Source organism: Thalia democratica, chromosome 7 (genome assembly GCF_965202585.1).
Source record: "Thalia democratica chromosome 7, ktThaDemo2.hap1.1, whole genome shotgun sequence".
Lineage (NCBI taxonomy): Eukaryota > Metazoa > Chordata > Thaliacea > Salpida > Salpidae > Thalia > Thalia democratica.
In genome coordinates, this window is record NC_139171.1 from 32419252 (window position 1) to 32435122 (window position 15871).

The window sequence follows — 15871 nt, forward strand, 5'->3', positions numbered from 1 at the left end:
TTATATTGGTATAATATTTATATGTATTTATATATCCATCTGTAATTAATTTTAATAAAAAACTAAAAAAAAAAAAACTCTTACCGATAACTTTAATTTGTGTAAAAAAACTGTTTTTTTTTAAATAAAGGTTTCTGTTTTTACTTTAATATCTAAACTTTCGGATGCACGATAGTTCAAACTCTGACAATTTAGTTTTTTCATTCGAATTCCGATTATTCTAAATGTTTTTGAAATTAACTTATTATTTAGATTTTCTAATTAACCTTATCTTAAGTTTAATTTATGTTTGGAAGAAAAGCTACAAAGAGTAGTAAAACTTACTACAATGTTGTTTTAGTTATATCATTCCTTTAAAGATAAAATAGTGAAGATTTAGACTGAGGAGATTATTTTTTTTTATTTCGCTGCAATGTTAAGCTTTCATCTGTTAATTAAACGTACTCTCAGTAAATATAAGACTTTGTGGTTAGTACTTATTTTGAATATTTTTTCAGGAAAAAGTAAGTTTAGCTGTACATCAAAACGTAGTCAAAAACTTAATAGACGTTTTTATTATGATGTCGTATAAAAATTACTATGTACAAAAAAAAAGAAAAAGTAATCAATAAGAACAACCCTTGTGTTTGTACAAGAGCTGTTTATGTACAGCCTTGAGATATTTTTTTATATATTTATATTCAAAACAGTAGGATTTTATAACAAACATTTGTTGAAAACTTTATTTGTTTTACAAGCTTAAACAAAAATCTTTGAAAAATAATTAAAATTATGATTAAAACACACGCAATCGATTTTACTTTTACTTAGACATGGTTTAAATTAACATTCTAAAAAAACCAATTGCCGCAAACTTTAAGTGAACGACGGGATTTTACTTTCTATATACACTTCAACGTAAGAAAACTCTAGGAAAATAATAAGAAATTCTTGAAAAAAAGTGTAATCCTCAAAAATATTTAAACTGGATTATAGAAAAGTAATATATAGTTTTGTTTGTTTTGAATTAAACAGTTTTGATCGTAATGTCTATAAATTTAGGGTATTAATAAAAGTATATATATATTTATCTTAGAATAATAAAACTTTAAATTTGATGAATTTTGAAAACAGTTATGTCGATGACTTGAATAATTAAACTTAATTTAAAACTTCTACAAAAAAAAATATTAAACAGCCTAACTTTACTCGAAAAAACTTTCTGCTATCTTAATATAAACACATATCAATTCTTTAAACTTAAACACTATACTTAAAAGTGTCACTATAACTAATAAGCAAGAAAATATTAAAGGTTTAAAATAACGTTTTTGAAACAAAGCCATATTATTAATATGCTATGACACAATAATTAACAATAGTTAAAGATATAACACAGTAGTCACAAAACACAGTGAAAAAGTTTATTCAAAAAAACAAAAAAAAAACTTTACAAATGATTTTTTATGACAATGTAAAACTTTATTATGTTGTGTTTATAATATTAAATATAAAAAATTTAAAAGTTTTAGATATTAAGTTAGTACAATCAAAATAAAAAGCAAGTAGTGAAATGTTATGAAACGTAAAATTTAATGAAAAAATTAACAAAGAATATTTATCAACAAGCTATATAAAGTTTAATAGAATATTACTAATTAGGATTTCATTGATTTATTTTTTATTAAACATTGAAAGTTGTTTACAATTTTCTCAAAGGCAAGTTAGGGAAAATATATTATAAAATTTGGTCTCAAAAAAAGTACATTAAAAAACACAAGGCGTTTCTTAAACTCTTTAAAAAATCATCTACTGAAAATGTCTTTTATGATATTTACGGATTTCATAAAAGGCAGTTTACGGTCGAATACGAAGTTTCAATAGAGAAAAAAAACCTTTTATAAACCTTTTTACAACTTTGATTCGGCTACGACCAAAAGTTTTTCTTTTTTAACGTTCGGACTCGAAGCTGCCGAGTCAAAGCTGTTGGAGTCGACAGTGATGGCTCTCGTCACCATGGTAACAATCGGATGACTAGACGATGACGTAGAATCGCTGATGACGTGTTCGCGATTTGAAGGTGACGTTAACATGTTAGATTGCTGCTCGTATATGACATCATCAGTTTTGTCACTTAAACATTGCAGACAATTGAATTTATTTCGCTTCTTTGAAATTAATTTTGTGTTTTTCTTGGTTTTGCTAGTTTTTTTATTATTCCTGTTAAAATAATTAGCTTTGATTTTAGACTATATATTTTAAACTCAAAAGTGTTTTAACGGGTAAGAGTCTAAGGTAGATAAACAATGACCATGTGATAATTTTACTTTATTTCTATTTTATCTATCTCAACTAGAGTCAATAAATAAAAACCAATAATTGTAACTTATATAATAAGAAACTAACAAAATATTTAAAATTTCAAAGTTCAACGTATCACTTCAGTAAAGTAAGTTTGCATATTTACTGACTAACTTATAATAAATCTACAAAAGCAATTTGAAAATAAAAAAGTTTAAATAAAGTATACTAAACCAGTCCTTTTTAAGAAAATCTTTGTATTAAATTGGCCGTATTCATTCTATTTTGTTTTGTACTAGTTTAAAGTAAAAAAACGTTTCTAAACACTGTAAATTAAAGTCTTACTGCATTTACAGAAGTAGACTATTCTTTTAATCTAATCGATTTAAATTTGTTTGAAAGTCAAAAACTTTTGTATCTATACGCTGTCGACACATGGTAAACAATATGTCATATACAGAAAACTATAATTTTGACACCTGTTTGATTTTTACCACAAAAATATCAATTTTTATAAACAAATTCACATAATTTTCTTTGTTCTTCAAACATAATTTAACGTCTCATACTTACTTAACGACATTAAAATCGATTACTAAACTTTAGTAAGCCTACATATTTTCTTTGAATCCAAGTTTTTGTTTGGAAGGATTGTCTTTAATCAAATTAAGTTTAAGTGAACTTTGTAATCAACGTTACAATATTTATGTAACTTAAATTAAAACGTGATGAAATAAAGATTTAAACTCTTATGCAACTTATGTAATTTTTTAAAGATAACATCTTTAATTACAGAAATTACCTTTTAAATCCAAGGGAAAAATTCTGCTTTCAATATGTCAACACTTAAAGGTTATTGATTGCTTTAGTTTTAAACATTTAGAGCTTTTTAAACTAATTCGAATTTTCAAACACAAGTTTGTATTAAAAGTATAATTAAATAAATAAATGTAGATTGAATAAGTTAATAAAAAGACTACAAATAGAGTATTCTTTTGCGCAATTAAAATAAATCGAGCAGTGTACAGATAAATTATGCAGACAATAATATAAATAATAGAAATAATGTAAAAACAGTGTTTTACTTATTTATGATAAATACCCTACAGTATTTTCAACACAATAACATAATATTACTAATATTGGCTGTAGTATTTTATAATATTAAAATACTTCACATCTTTATAATTTAATATTAAACAAACTAGTCTCAGAGTCGGCATATTTTTGTAACTTGTTAGCCAAAATTTATTATTTTTCTTACGATACTCTTTATTACTATTTTTTAGTTAAATTTTGGAACAATGCTTAATTAAAGTTAAACTGTAACCTTATGATATGATTTAAATAACTTAAACTCTTAAAACAAGTTTCTAGCACATTTGTGAAAATTTGTTTAAAAAAAAGTTTTTATAGTATTCAAAATTTAATGTCTAGCTAGAGCTAAACCGGAAACTTATGCAGGCGGGATGAAGTTTACCAGCACTAAAATAAGATAAAGTATATAAGTACTAAATAATCTTTGTTTTTTATAACAGACATATGTTTCACATATAATAGAAAATGTTTAGTTAAAAAAAAATACATAAGTTTTTTAAGTGCAGTTTTTTTATTTATTAATGTTAAAATATAGTATTCTTTGTGTTAAAACATATCAAAATTGCATAGAAAAACTCATTGTTATATTTAGTTTCCAATCTATTTAACACAAAACTTGTTTATATAAATGAAAATTCATATAATTATCAGATATTATAATAGTATAACTGATATAAAGTTAACTGTAAAATTAGTTTGTTGATTTCATTATTTTAAAAACGGCATAGATTACTTTAAAAATTCATTGTTTAAATGTTAATGTCAAGACAATTTTAGATATACTATCTATGACATTAAATTGTATGCAACTTTATTTATCTAAATATCACGAAAATGATTTCTAAAATTTTTATGTTACTTAAAATTGAAAAAATAGAAAACATTACAATAATTAATCACCAATTAAATTTATAAGTGATGTCAAATAAAAAATATTATTATAAATTATTTAAGAAATATATTTTCTTTTTATTTTGAAGCGCATAAAAAAAAAGATTTTCAACTAGCTTTTTTTTTTGTTAAAATTATTATTGTATAAATAAGCTATTAGTATATTTACAATATTCTAAAGTGTTATCTTATTATTTTAATTGTACTAAAGATGTTTAACGTAAATCCTAAAATTTTATATTTTTGAAATTTAATATTTTAGTTTTATTATATTTAAAAGTACTACAAAACTACTTAATTTTTTATAACATAAACTATCTTAATTTTGATAACAAAGTATACAAAACTATAACATGTACAAAAACCCTGTAATGATAATTATGGTGTTCGGTGGTTTAATTTTTGCTGTTTCTACTATTTAAAACAAAGTATAGTTATTTATAATACAAACTAACCTTAATGAGAGACATATTTTTCGTAGGCAAACTATCTTATTGGCAATGCTGAAAAATTTAGCGCGAACATCCCTCATAAAAGTCCCGTATATGAAAGGATGAATTGTCGGGTTTAAATAAAGAAGCAGGTACAAAAAGGTTGAAACCTATAAATAAAATTTAAATAAATCGTAGGCTTTTTTATTGTCTGTACTAATTAAAAAGCAAAAAAATATTTCATAGTTAAGTTTTTTGTTAAAAATTGTCGTAACTTATTAGTACCCTTACCGATTTAGGGACTTTTTGTTGAAGATCAGGTCTGAACCAATAAACAAGGGCAGCGGCATAGTAAGGACCCCAAAACAAAATAAACGCCAATGAAACCATTGACATCAGCAAAAATGTTTTTCTTTTTGCTTTAGAAATATTTGAAGTTTTTGATGATCTTCTACCAACCATGCCTAAAAATATTTGCAGGTATTATGTAATACGGCTGTAATACTTAAGAAATAAGTTATAACATCGTTGAATTGTTTTATTTAGCCTAGTGACTTTAATATTTAAACGCGTAAAATACTTTTTTAACTAATATATCTATGTAGGCTTTAAAACCCAATTTTTATCCGTTATTGTTTAAAAATTGAAATTTTATAAACGTTTTAAAAGTACTAGTACTTTTAAGTAGTTCAATAACCAATATATAAAGCTTCCTTTAAAGCTGAAACTTTATATATTTATCTGAATAACTTTACGTTCAACTCTGTAAAAGTTAATATAATTAAAACTTAAATTTTACTACTCTTACGACTTTTAAATTATTCTATATACTAAAACATTTTTAATAAATAAGTTACATGCCCGCCCTCGGTTAGAAAAAAAGATCATATTAATTTAGTTAGTTAATTTGTAAAACATTTTCATGTTTATATTTTAAAGTTATTATTTAAAATGTTAAACAAAATTTAGTTTTGAGACACTTAATCAAGTGTTTGAATTAAATAAGTTTTAAAAATTTCAAACGGATAAAAATTTTAATATCTTAACTACTTTTAAATACGTTTTAATTTACTTAATTACAACTAAGGTATAACTTTTTTTTTACTGTTATAAAATAAAAGGATTTTTAATAGATATATTTTAGCTAAAATACATATTTTATTAGAAAATACTCCAATTATAACTAACAACAGTAAGCTTTACGTATATAAACAAATGTTACAATTTTATTTAGCGTAGATTTTTAAAAGTTCAATAAAACAAGTATAATTAAAACATGATTAGACACGTTTTATGTAGTTCGTGTTAAAACTGATTAAAAATAAAGTAAGATTAAAATAAATAAATTCGAAAATGTTATGCTTTTCAATTCCTGTCGATATTAAAACATGTTAGCTATATAATATGTTTTGCATCATGTGATGTGTATTCTGATTACATTTTAATTACTACTTTTTTTTTACTTTATGATTTAGTATATAAATCTTGTTTTATAACCTATATCTTTAATCTTTTGAAAACATTATATAACTTGGTTCGTTATTAAAAATCGACATTATGTTTTTCTATCTGGTTATTGTTTAGATTATTTTTTAAGGTTACTATTTTAAACTAAGTTCATAATATTTACAAACTTTTTGTATTTTTTTATTGGTTTTTCTAGCATGCCAATGACAAAAAATAGTTTTAGATGTATATAGTTTAACAGAAAACTAAGTACTTAAACAATAACCTACGATAACTGTTTCAAGCAAATAAACGTCAAAAAATCTCTTTTTCTCAGGAAATCAAAAAAAATTATCTATATTTTGTTTGCAAATATGGTGGCTTTCTATTATTACAGTTGTAGACTTAGAAAGTATTCAAAATATAAAAAAGTATATTTTAAAATAGAAGGAAATTTGGTGTTGTTCTTTTTTTTCTTATAAAAAGCATGAATTTTACAGTACTTATCTTTATATTTTAATTTATATAAGAAAATTTTAGATATGGTAGATAAAATTTATTAAAAATTATAGAAAATTATACAGTAGTTTATTTATTTCTTCTAATTTAAACATTTTTTATTGTTCAAGTAAAATTAATAAATAAATTGAAAATTACACTACTAGCATAAAATACTGATAAGATTTAACGTATAAATATTTCAGCGTATCTTATTTTTACTTTTTTTGAAGAGGTTGTAACCTATCATTCAAGTACTCACATGTTTGCTATTAGTATTGTTTATATCCTTTTATTAGTTAATTTAAAGCGACTGTGCATTTTAATATAAATATAATATAAATAATAAATAATAAATATATTTTTTTGAGTTCTTATGTTACTAAACAAATATTTAAGTACATGTTTAAAAACAAAATTCAATTAATTTTTGTTTAGTTTTCTTTTGTTTCATTTCGTTTAATTGATTGCTTTGTTATTAAAAATTTAAATATTTAAATAATAAAAAAGGTGCAATAGCTAGTAAGAAACTTCATAAGTATGTATGGTACGATTCGATAATCGAAAAGTTCCTTTGTAAACCAGGTCCTTAGATCAAACTTTTTGAGCGCTTTTTTTATCGTTTAATACACAATATATAAATTACAACACTACCAAAATACTTAAGCAACTAGTTTATTGGCTGTTACAATTTAACTTAAAATTTTATACAATAGTATTTACTACATAAATTAGATGTTTCACTTATTATACTAACAACGATATGTTATCGTGTGTTTACATTATAAATTTTGAGTTTGATAAATTTATCAAAGTTTAAGAAATAGTACTATGTTTAATTAGTTTAAGTCTAGCAAGAACTGTACCTTAAAACGATAAAAGCATTAAAAAACTCACGAATATCCCTGACTTGCATGGAGTTGATTTCGCACAGCACAAGTGAATAAGACAGCAGAGTGGCAAAGAAAGGCACTATGAAGCTCCAACACATTGTGTGGACGTAGTAAGGTTTCAGGTACTCTTGCTTGATCCAAGCGAAGTCCACACACTGCTTGAAAGGCTCATCCCCCTCACAAAACACCTTCGAAGTCAGATCAAAGAACACCGCCTGTTGCGTAACATAGTTTATTATACTTAATAACAGTGTAGACAAGTACGAGTATAGATTTCGAAATAAATTTCTATGTATATAAACAAATAAGCTTAAATAAAAATATCTGTTTTTCATGTACATTTATGTTAAAGTTTAAATGTTAACTGACAAAACTTTAAAGATATGTTAAACTTTCTGTAAATAACTCAAAACTGAAAAAATATATTGGTATTTCTAATTTGATTTAAATTTATTTAAACTTTTCTGACTAAGAACTGAAGTTTGCACAGTCGTTTTTAAACTCTTTTGTTTGGATTATCTATATAAGTACATTTCTTACATTTCATTTTGTAACCAAATTTACGTAAAAAACACAATGCGTTGGTCTAATATTTTTTACTTAGAAATTGCTAAATCAAAATAGATACAAATTCGCATGATGTTACAAAAACTGATGCGTAAATTCGCAATTAAATAACTAAAACGTTACCCCTGATCATAGAAATAATAAATACAACTTAATTAAGTGCCTGTTCGTGATTTATTCGCAATTAATTGGCAAACAAAAAGAAGTTAATTACGTTGGATCACACAGCTTTCAAGAAAAACCTTGAAATTTCGGTTTTTATGACGACATAACATATCATCCGCTTCTAGGAACGATAAAAATTGTTGACTCATGTCGATCTATGAGATAACAACTTACAAACAAATTCAGCGACAATATTAAAAGATTAAGTTTTGTCTTTTTACTCGTAACAAAAACACACTTTCAAAAATTTACTTTTATCTGATATGCGTAAAGGTTGATATAATATTTGTAACGTAAACAAATGTATATACAATTAACAAAGAGTATTAGGAAATTTTTGTTATTTAAAGTGCTGTATTCATATTTACAAAATAACTAAACTCAAACATATAGGGCTAGGGTTTGTTTATATTTAAACTTTACGTTGGTCACGCGTAAAGTTAAAACCCACGCAAAACTTATAACGTGTAACATGTGTAGAGTGCATATAAATAGTATGGTCATTGAATGTTTTAGTAAGTAGAAGTTAAGTATGCAGTTTATCAACTAGCAACTAACTAACCGCAGGTATTGCAAACAAGAATGAAATAATCCAAGTGAAGAAAATCATGAATTTTATTCTTTTCCTCTGTGTATTAGCGTTGGCCATCGGCGCAAGAATGCTTACTGCTCTGTCTGCTGCTATCATCTGTTGTAATGATGTAAAGGTTTAAAAACAGTGAAGTATATAGTTAATAAACGAAAAAAAATTAAAAACATTTATGCGTTTGTCTGCTATAGATACAAAAGAAAAAAGGTTATATGTTTACTTAATTTTATTATAAAACTTTGGCAATGTTTCGTAAAAAAAAATATATAAATTAAAATATTTGTGAAAATCAAAATTAAAAATAGAAAAACCATGAAGTTGTTCGTAAAGAAAATTCTCATAAGTAGTAAATTTATTACAAAAAAGTTTTGGCGTTGTAAAAAACATCAAATAAAACTCGACTTGTTTATTAATTTTTAAAGAAAATGTAAAAAAATCTGACCAGAACCATGAGTGAGGAGACGTACATGCCGAACTGTTTAAGCATCTGACAAATCTTGCACATTACGGTGCCTCCCTTCCATGACATCGTCACGTTCCATATCGCTTCTGTTGTGACGTAATAATGTGATACATTTGTGCGTTAAGATGTACCGATTGAAGGTTCGAATATTTAAAGCCACAAGCCTATAAGTGTTATACTGAGAAATTAGAGCTAATGTTTAATCATTTTATTTTATTTTAGATAGTTTTTTAATTTTATTTCATTTAAGAGATAAAATTAATGATATTTAGTGTATAATTAAAGACTAACTCTTGAAAACTGTATAAATTAATCATAAATATTTTGTTTATATTGATTCAATGATTAAAGAATCTAAAATTTTTTAAGCACTTTGAATAACTAAATAAATAAAGTATAAGTTTTCTGCATTAGTTTATCAAGCTTGAAAAGCTATATTAAAACTTTAAAAGTTACAAGCCTGCGATTGATTTCAAAAATTCCATAAGGATAACAACACAAATGTGTTATATTATTGTGTGCTATCAACTTAACATATCTACACAAAGACTACAAGATTAATTTTCCGTAAACTTTTTATGATAGATCGGATGCATAGTTTCTCAATAATTCGTTATTTCTTTTGTATAATAGGCTGTCCGAGGTCAAATGATATATCTTGTAAAAAATGCAAGTACATAAAACGTTAGTTAATATATATGTAAATTAATTTATGTAACAAAGTAGTAATTTACTAAGGCGCTGATAAAGCTGTTTTGAATTAATTATCTTTTATGTGGTTATGAACTGTTTGAATATTTCATAATATTTATAATCTTGTAGCAAGGGTTTAAAACGTTAACTAAAGGTTGTTTTATGCATATAATTTACATATTTATTTTTTTTAATAATAAGATATACTTTTAATGGATACATGATAATACAAAAATGACAGGTTACTTGAATAATTTTGGTATATTACGACACGCGTTTAGAAGATAAGTACAACTTGTAGCAGAACAAACTACGTCTTATTTAATATACTTTTTTTAACATTTACTTTTACAAACCCTAAACTTATTTTAGATAATCAAATTTTATGTTATTTCTTTTGGTATATTAAAACACTAATTTGATTGATTAAATAAAATAAATTCTTTCGTCAAAACTTATTTTTGTTTTTAATGTACTTGAAATTAAATGAAGTAGTATAAACTTGAACAAATAACATTTAAAATAAGCTATAATATTAATAACACCTAATTAGCATATTCGATAGTTACTTTGTAATCGATATACGCACCAACATATGTACACGACTTAAGACCTATAAACTTCAATTTTTCTTTAAAGAGCTTACCAATAAGTAGTAGTAACAATGAGTTCAAAATTAAAATGTACGAAAAAGTAGATGAAATGATAACTTATCTTTTATTACGTAATAACTAATTTTGTATAATTTTATTGCTGTAATTACAAGTTTGCTTTTCACTGAACAAAACTTGGCTGAAGACACGTATTAAACGCAGAAACAGCTGTCCGAAGCAAAAGTTTATTTTGTGTATTTTAGTTCTATATTAACAGTTTAAAAAAAGTTTTAGTCTATAGAGGTTGACAAATCAAGTCAGAGTTAATTATTTATTTGATTATATAACAACAAATAGACTTATACGACTGATTCGTGTGTAAGATATATTATCCTATACATTCCAGCTATATATTATCCTATACATTGTAAGATATAATACAGCTTTAAGATAATTTGAAATGCTTATTAGAAATTTAGAATTTAAAAACTTTATAAGTGTAATGACGTAGTAATTATAGAGGTTTTTTGTGCAGTGAGCTAATTTTGAAAAATACGCTGATTGTGGTTTCGTAACTGGTTAAAGTATTTGTGTATAGTGAAAAGTTTAGAAAGTTTTATTTAGAAAAATGTATTAAACTGCTCGTGATCGCGGCTTAATTTTATTTTGATATAATGTTTAGTTGGTTTTAATTTGGCTAAAAAACTTTTTATTTTGTAATGAATGCTTATATTTTGTCTTTTGCTTTTCTTGTTTAGTGTTATGGTCTTGTCTGATTTATCAATTTCTGGCAAACTACAATCGAGATTCAAAAGATAACAACACCGACAATAAAATTAAATGGGAAATACTAAGCAGGACAAAAACAAAATTTGTACTTAACTCGGCTGCTGACTTTGCAACTTAAAAAGAACTGAAATTGATAAATCAGACGAGACCATTACACGAAACCTAAAAAGCTAAAGACAAAATATATGCACTCATTAACAAAAACATTTTTCAGCAAAATTAAAAACCAACTAAATACTTCGATGGAAAAATAAAATTAAATCCATAAAAAGTTACAGAAATATCTCTCATACCTGTTGGCATGCTGAAACAAGTGAATACGAGGTTTGCGAGGACGAGGTGCATTGTGATGACGTGGACGTGTGACTTCCGGTTCTTGCTCAACACGCAGTATAATATGAACAAGTTGCCTCCAGCGCTCATCAGAAACATCAGCCACGTCGTCATCACTCGAATGCACTGATGCGTGTCGAATATTAATGATATCTGGTAGAAAAACAGACAATTAATTGATTTGAAACTGTTCGTCTCTAGTTGTTTAGGTTAAAAATGTATAGTTTATAACTAAATAAATGCTTTAATTGCTACAATATTGTATCTTATACAAATTTATAAACTTAAACTTATTATACTGTTATAAAATTTAACTATATGATAGCTGATTTAACTATCTTGTTAAATAAAGTAGATGTCTGTTTTATTATTTTATTAAATTTTAGAACATTGATTTTTTTTAATAAACTAAAATAAAGAATAAACTATGTAAACCAGCTTTTAAAAAACTTATTCTAAACCGAAGATTTTATGACTTTTAGAACAAATTAATTGAGTAAAATATGAAGCATTTTTATAACAAAATCTAAACATATATTATATTGGATATTTTCAAAATAAATACTTCTAAAAATAACTTAAAGGTTTAATTCATATTATAAAAACAATAAACAACGTTTAAAAATTATTACCTTAAAATGTTCGCAGTATGGAAAGGTGTTGTTTGTGTTATTGTAACTAGCAGATGCCGTCAGATACGAAGTTTGTAGAGTTGGCGTTGTTTCAATTAATGTGTTTGAAGTCATTTTGATTTAAATATCTACCTTCTGAAACGAAACTAAAAATGTTATTAATTTTTTTTATCTTACATCCATCAACTAATAAACCACTCAAGTAGTTTATATAAACTGCGTTTTTTCGTTAAGATGTCCTTTTTTCTAACTTTTTTAGAAACATAAAAGTAATAAAGGTTTTATATAATTAGTTACATTTAAATTTAAAATAAATTTTTGTTATCAAATTAACTAAAAACATTTTATTCGTAACTAAACAACACACATTAAGTAACTTAATTAGAAAAAAAAAAACAAATGTAAACTGTTAATCTAAATACTAAATAAGTTGTAACTGCTTACAAATTAAATTTAAAATTTAAAATACAAAAACAGACTTATCACTTACACTTGTCTAAAATTTTTAAGTATTTTCTGTTAAGTGTAAATAAACTCAACAAGACTTCTTCTACGTTGAAACTAAAAATTTTGCACGTTAATTGATCATGTACTAAATAAAACATTTTGTTCTAGCTAAATTCTATTTAAGTTTAACATTAATATTTTTTAACTCTTAGATAACAATCAGATTACTAAAGTTTCGATTTTATAGACTTTAAAAACAAATTTAGATTAGAATCGCTTAAGTACTTTTACTGACCTGGACAGAAAAAGTTTATCAGTTTTGTACAGAAAAATTAACATAAACAGAATTTAATTGGTAAAACACGAAAAAAAGGTAAAATATATTAGAAAATAAACATATAAAAACAGCTTCCTGCTTATTCAAGTAAAAAATAATTGAAAGTTTTTAGATCTATAAAGAGCTTTTATGCTTACTAAAATGTATATTATAACTCATCATTATAAAAAAAAATTTCAAAAAAAGAAAATTTATAATTACATACGAGAAAAGTTGCAATATATGTGTTAAATAAAATCTAATAAAAAGTGTAAAACATGCAATATTTAAAGAAACTTTGACAATTATCTTAAAGATACGTTCAAGAACTAATTGCAAAAACATCAGTATGCAACATACAAAAATGAAAAAATTTGCAGCACAAGTGCAGCAACAAACTAGTACAATATGTTATATGCATATTGCAGATAACTATAAAGAATAATCGTTAAGTAGATGGAAGTAATTCTTTTTTAACAGAGTCTGAAGGCTGCAAGTCTGAGTTAATTTTAAAACTTTTTAAAATATAAATATTATATTATAAATATATCTCTCTTGGTTGAGTATATTCACAAACTAATTACAAGAATAATAAAGTCTGTAATACAAAACATAAAAAAAAAATAGGTAAATACTTATACATAAAATTTAAGCTTTTTTCGTATAAAAAATATCAAACTCAACTCGAAGATGTGCTTATATTATTGACTGTAATTAATTTGAACCGACGACAACAACTAATTGTAAATAAAATGCACTTTCTTTATGAATAACAGAATTGATATTTTTTACAAAAGACAATACTTATATAACTTAACAATAAGTTTAACCTCTGATAAATAATTTTGTTTAATAAAAATAATTATTAATGATTTATAAGATTGGTTTTATATGAAATGTTTCAAATGCATATTTAAAGAAAAAAATCGGCGAAACAAAGTATTAATTTTAACTATTATCTTGAAATTAGTAAAATTTACAATTGAGTTTATAAAAAGAAAGTTAAGCTGAAATAAAAAATAAAAAATTATAAATGTTTTCTTTTTGTTTGTCATATGACAATACATTTTTTACATTGAAAAGCCCTAAGTTTTAATGATTTAATTATTATCTCGGTTAACTTTCATTCCAACTATACTTATTTATTTATCTTCTGTATAAAAATTAAAGCTTCTAACAACGAATAAACTATTTCTATATATTTCAAATATTATCTGTCTCGAATCTAATATTTCAATTTTTAATTTTTGCTTCTTAATAACTTTTCTAATTCTACTTATAAAATGCTAGTATTGATCTGTATGATGTTTTATAAATTTTGTAAAAACGTATCAGTTCATTTTTTATGAGTTAGTTGCTCTTATTTCTTACATTTATTTTAGTGTTCTAATTTTAGTTAAATTACAAAATTTAACTTCAAAGGCTGTATTTTGAACACATTTTGAAATTTTCAAATATTTGTAAAGTATGGTGCGTATCGTTTATTAAAAAGTATTTTTATAAATTTTTAATCACAAACTACCACAAAATTATTATATAAAAACTTTGAAGCACAGAACAATATAATTTAAATGTCATTAAGTATATAAAAAACCGAGATTTCAGTATATATATTAACATCAAAACTCTGTGTATCATTTATTTAATCTCTACTTCTTAAAAGTGCGTCAAACAAATTGAAACCTTACTTACACTACTGCAGTAAAACACACAAAGCAAAGTATAATGAAAATATAAACGATGTGTACAAGTAAACTGTTTCTTAATATAAACTTAAGTACATAAGAGCTAATAAAATTAACAACATACTACAATTATGCTTGTTCGTGTCAAAGCTAATAAATGAATTGCAGTTGTATAGCTTTAGAGATTATCTTAATTAGTGTCCATGAACTTTATATTGTGCGCTTAATGACTACGAAACGCATTGTTTTTATCACTTTGTCACATTATAATAGTTAATTAACTTTAAATAAGTATTAACTTGAATATATTTTATTCAACTGTGAATTTTATAAATAGGTCTAGTATTCACACTAAAAGTTTTGTTTGTTTCTACCACAGACAAAGCTTTTTATTTTTTAAACGGTATTTCTTTATTATCAAACTTGCTTGTCTTATTTTCAGATAAAATATAGAATATACGATATATAAATATCATAATCCTACAATAAAACAACACTATAAGAAACCAAGGTAAAGCATATTTGAAAATAATCGTTGTTTGTCTATAAAAATCCATGTGTAAAAAATTGTAAGAATTAACTTTTTTAAGCTTTTACTATATTTTTTTACTTTTAAAGTTAATGAACACTGTTGAACTCATAAAAAAACTTAACATTTAGACGATAAATATTTAAAAGACGTTTGAAAATAATTGTAACACACTTATCGCAATAAATCAGTTTTGTTTAAAGTTTTATGAATACCCAAATAACTGTTTAAAAAATATTTTTTTGGTTTTTAATTTATTTCTTATTGTGAATTTTGATTAAAAAATATACTTTATGAAAGACTTTAAAATATTTTATAGATATAACTAGTACACTTGACACATAATTCAATTAGAAATTTAAGAAACAACAAAAAAAATGATTTGTTTTATACTTTAGATTTAAACTTAGATTAAATCAAACTGAGTGTACAAACACCTTTTTTAAACATAAAGCCATTCAATATTTATAGCATTTGTTTTGAAACTTAGAAAGAAGGATTTGTTGTTACAACTATTAGAACTAATTAAATAC

The 15871-nt window shown here is 24.1% G+C and overlaps 1 protein-coding gene across 1 annotated transcript; it reads right to left on the reverse strand.

The window, feature by feature from the left end:
* Positions 1-1486: 1486 nt before the first annotated feature.
* LOC145840473 (gonadotropin-releasing hormone receptor-like) lies at positions 1487-12500 on the reverse strand. Its single transcript, XM_082947746.1, has 8 exons — positions 12362-12500; positions 11690-11882; positions 9301-9407; positions 8832-8957; positions 7542-7752; positions 4992-5164; positions 4725-4870; positions 1487-2199 (listed from the first exon to the last, which is right to left on the reverse strand). Exons 1-8 carry the CDS (start codon positions 12473-12475, stop codon positions 1890-1892), a joined length of 1380 nt encoding a protein of 459 aa, XP_082803872.1. The 5' UTR covers positions 12476-12500; the 3' UTR covers positions 1487-1889.
* Between the last annotated feature and the right edge of the window lie 3371 nt (positions 12501-15871).